The sequence below is a fragment of the Gymnoscopelus microlampas genome (assembly GCF_963454915.1).
Source record: "Gymnoscopelus microlampas genome assembly, chromosome: 9".
NCBI classification, from domain to species: Eukaryota; Metazoa; Chordata; class Actinopteri; order Myctophiformes; family Myctophidae; genus Gymnoscopelus; species Gymnoscopelus microlampas.
Window position 1 is genome coordinate 55,902,001 of NC_139946.1, and position 4,810 is coordinate 55,906,810.

The 4,810-nt window shown below is 44.7% G+C and overlaps 1 protein-coding gene across 1 annotated transcript in view; it reads left to right on the forward strand.

Annotated features, from left to right (window-relative positions):
• nfia (nuclear factor I/A) overlaps window positions 1-813 on the forward strand; it is a gene marked incomplete at its 5' end in the record, with an annotated part of 66,038 nt that extends 65,225 nt beyond the window's left edge. Inside the window, 1 exon segment of the mRNA XM_084066255.1 lies at window positions 680-813. Within this exon segment, the coding sequence (XP_083922381.1) occupies window positions 680-694 (15 nt within the window). The 3' untranslated portion in view covers window positions 695-813.
• Window positions 814-4,810: the final 3,997 nt, after the last annotated feature.

The following is a 4,810-nucleotide window of genomic DNA, read 5'->3' on the forward strand; positions in this document are numbered from 1 at the left end:
CCACGTCTGGTTGTCCCTGGCAACCAGACGTGATGTAACACTGTGATGAACTTGAACTTGGGCAGAAAGAGCGAGAGACCTGGAGAGAGAGAAAGGGGGAATAGATGGAGGTATAGATAGAGATGGTTATTGCTTTTCTCTCTCTCTCTCTCTCTCTCTCTCTCTCTCTCTCTCTCTCTCTCTCTCTCTCTCTCTCTCTCTCTCTCTCTCTCTCTCTCTCTCCATCTGGTTACAGTGGAGTGGCTAATCGATACAAACCTCTCCTACACACACACACACACACACACACACACACACACACACACACACACACACACACACATACACACACACACACACACACACACACACACACACACACACACACACACACACACACACACACACACACACACACACACCTTGCCCAGTAGCCCATGATTGTGAACACACACACACAATACAACCCATGAACTGTGTGTGTGTGTGTGTGTGTGTGTGTGTGTGTGTGTGTGTGTGTGTGTGTGTGTGTGTGTGTGTGTGTGTGTGTGTGTGTGTGTGTGTGTGTGTGTGCGCGCGCGTGCGTGTGTCTATTCGCGTGTGTCTATTCGCAAACATTTTATTTACCGTACAGTGGATAATTTATTAATTATATCTATCCCCCCCCTCTCTCTCTCTCTCTCTCTCTCTCTCTCTCTAGTGGTATTTGGGCTAAAGGACACCAGCCGGTCAACGGTTCGCTGGAACCCCTCCCCCTGCCCTCTCTCCACTTTGACCCGGCCGACCTTTGAACTCTAACCCCCCACTCGACCCCACCTTGGACAGTCATCCTGCCGACAATGACCCGCCCCCCCACCACCCCCCGCCCCCACCAGCATCATAGAGACTTCTCGACCAACAGCGAAACAGCATGGCTATAACCCCCCCAACACACACACACACACACACACACACACACACACACACACACACACACACTCATCCTTTGTACCCCGGGCAGAGAAGAAGAAGTGCTTTGGAAGTTTTTGGTGCTCTGAAAAAAAAAAAAAAGACAAAAGGACACATCAATCAATCACCTAATCAATCAATCAATCGATCGATCGATCGATCGATCGATCAATCAGCGATATGAATTGTGTTCGGGTGGACGGACGGGAGAGGTGACAGACATTTGAGCGGGGGTGTGTGTGTCTTGTGTGTGTGTGTGTGTGTGTGTGTGTGTGTGTGTGTTTGTGTGTGTGTGAGTGTGTGTGGGGGGGGGGGGGGGGGGGTTGGGTGAGGTATGGGTGGGTCTGGGTGTGGGTAGGCTAGGGTGGTGTTCCCACCTATGTGTCGGGTCTAAACTGGGAGGCTTTTATCGCTGCATCGCTCATCATCCTCTCTTTGCTCCTCCCACTTTGTTTTTCTTCTATTCTCTCCATCCTGAGTGAACAGGGACGAAGTCATCGGTTCAAAACCCACGCCATGAAATCCACAGTGTTGATTTAGCCCTTCCCCCCCTCCCCCCCGCTGTGCTCTCGGCTCTGAGCGAGCCACCGCCAGTTTCAATGCAAAGACGTAGCGAGAGTTACGAGCGTAACCGAGGTTCTCCGAGTGAGGTTACCGCTGCTTTCAAAGCAGCTCGGCTGTATGTTCTTTTCCTAGGATGGCTTGAGGAGAGGAGCGCTTGTTTTTTTTGTTAGTTACCTCAGCGAGGCAAGTGTGCCGGCAGCGCGGGCTTGAGCTAGCCGCTTGGCGAGTTGGGCAATGGCTGCACACGTGAGTCCGAGTTATTGGCAAGCCACAGTGGACGGAGTCGTCGAGCCCCTCTCCCCCCCACCCCCCAACTCAGCCAATCACAAGCTGAGACCTCACAAACCATCCTCGGAGAAAAAAACCCAAACATAATTGCATCCCCTCGGGACGAGAGTCACGAACGTAACTACGGTTCTACGCATTCTGGATGACTGTCAGAAAGAATGGAATAGAACCTGCTACATCTGAGAGAGTACAAATGCAACGTGTGTTCACTGTCAGAGTTAAAACATGGATGAATTAACATCAAGGGTTCTACTGTGTTCAGTGGAATATTGAAAACATTGAGGAAAGTGCAATTTTGTTGTTGTAGTTGTTAGTTGTTGGATAGTTTAATATCTTTGTAAGATAGAGTCGGTGAAAAGTATATATTCTATATTTTTCTTCCAAGTCCGTTCAAACCTCTGGACTCTAAAATAACGGGGTAAAAAAACTAAATAAACTAAACAAAAACAACCAACAGCGAACAGCGTCGATGATTCAAATAGAACGCATCGCGGCTAGAGACATACAGGGGGAGCTGTTTTCACTTTTTATTATTGTTTTTCAGTTGATGTTTTTTTTCAATTTGTATATTTGTTAGATTTTTTAGATTGAAAACAATCCCTTTAAGAAATATTGCCATTTTAAAACAATCAGTTTGAAAACATTTCTCGCAGCTTGAGCCTGCTTCTCATTTCGTTTAAAAAACAACAAGCTAAACGATTAACTTATTTTAGCCAAGCACATCCTTTAGACACGATAAAAAACTGAATTTCTCCTGAGCTACAATTAGACACACGTGTGTACATGTATAAATATATACAGTATAAATATAAGTGAGCAGATTTTCAAAACAAAGTCAAATATTTTCTCCAGTTTCAGTTAAATGGATAATCTTAAAGGGGGCATAGCCCAATCTTTGGAGGGGCCTAGCCTCGTGATTGGCTAGGGCTCCTGGAGGTCTCTTCCAATCGGAAGCACTTATTTCCTGCAGTTGGCCAATGGGCTGGGAGAGTGTGGGATCTGGGGGGTGTGGTTAAGTCAAGAGAAGACCACCTACACCTCGCATTTGCATGCAACTCACCATTTTATTAAAGTTCTACTTTTGATTTTCTTTTCTTATACTATTATATGAATATATATATATATATATGTATCTATATAAAATATAAATATATATATATAAATGCTCTCTTATGGCCATGCAGACAGAATTGGTCAAAAGTGAATTAGAGTAAATACAACTTTAAATAAACAAACAATAAAAAAGGACAAAAAACGTGCATGCTTTAGTCTTAGTAACGAGGTTGAGTCGTTAGATGATGTAGTTTTAATTAGACAAAGATATTATTATAATAATCCAACATCAGCAGCTTCAGTTTGGTCCAAACGAGGTGCATTCTTTTTTTATTGATCAAATATCTTTTAAAAAGCACTGGTTCTCAACGTGGGGTAAGCGGACCCCCGGAGGTCCTTGAGAAGTTATGGGCCTGTAACAACGAGACGGTAACACTCTCTGTGTTAAATTAACACAGAGGATTTTACAGGGTAGATGGGGACCCCAGAGATAAAACAATTCAGGAATACTCCTAAATGATCTTGACATTTTGGCCAATAATTTGATTATCAATTAATAGCAGGGTCAAGTCGGCCGATACTGTTAACTCTTTGACTGCCAGAGTATTTTCATAAAGTACTCCCCCAGTGCCAGCCATTTTCGAGTTTTTTTTGTTTGTTATTTTGTTATTTAATTTTCATATAGTTTGTGTAGCTGCGGTTTTGAACACATACGATGGTTCCACCAGTAGAGAGCAGCAAATAGCCACCTTCACCAGCTCGCTGACTCAATCACCCCCCCCCCCCCACACCCAGTCAAACAGTCAAATACGTCAAACCGGATGTGACGTGTCTCAGATTCTCCGATCGGCCAAAATTACGATGTGATAGACGACGGCGATGACTGTTCGTCACCCAGACTATAGATTATAGAAGTGGAGCTCTCCGTTCGTTTTTTATACCGTGTGAAAAACCGTGTGTTTCCCTATTCTGGCCGAAAATGACCGGGGGAAAAAATGAAAACCGGAAACGGAATCTGCGTCATAAAAACGGATGCAGGTGTGGGTGAAGTAAGTGGAACTCGAAACCTAGAATGAAAAATAAGCAGAATAGCGCGATCAGAGATTAAACAATGAACGTGCGTCCAACACGTCTAACGCGTCGACGGCCAACTGGACAAATTAGCAATTGACGCGTTATCGAGTCAACCGCAGTCAAAGAGTTAATGAAAACCATATTGCTATCCAGGTTTCCAGGTGGGTTTAACTCACCTGTTATGCAGTAACTGTGATTCTGGGTGCAAATGCAGCACATTCTCATTACCTTTCTTTTTCTTTTTTAATCAACTTGTTGACCCTTTTGAAAGCTTCCCCAGAAAACACTGATTGAATCCACTGTGGGTCTGCAGGCTTTTTTTTCAACTTCACATTCAAACATAAATATTAACTTAAAACAAGTTCAGTGGCCTAATGCAAATAAAGCCGGGGGTCCTTCAAACTAAAAGCGTTGAGAATCATTGATTTAAACTCCCAGGCTGCTGTTTTCTCTCCGTCCTTTGATCTCCTCAGAAACTTTCGTTCCCCCCTCCTCTCCCTTCCAAACCACCTTGTTCCCCCCTCCTCTCCCTTCCAAAACACCTTGTTCCCCCCTCCTCTCCCTTCCAAAACACCTTGTTCCCCCCTCCTCTCCCTTCCAAAACACCTTGTTCCCCCCTCCTCTCCCTTCCAAAACACCTTGTTCCCCCCTCCTCTCCGTTCCAAACCATCCGTTACTGTATTTAAGACGTTTTGTTTATTTTGAGTTCATGTCCTCAAATTGCACATGAAGAAATGTTACGCATCAATGTGCCTTCCGCTGTGCTCTATCCTGATTGGTTAAACTGTGGTCTAAATCTGATTGGTCGAGAGCTGTGGTCTAAATCTGATTGGTCTAGAGCTGTGGTCTAATCCTGATTGGTCGAGAGATGTGGTCTAATCCTGATTGGTCGAGAGCTGTGGTC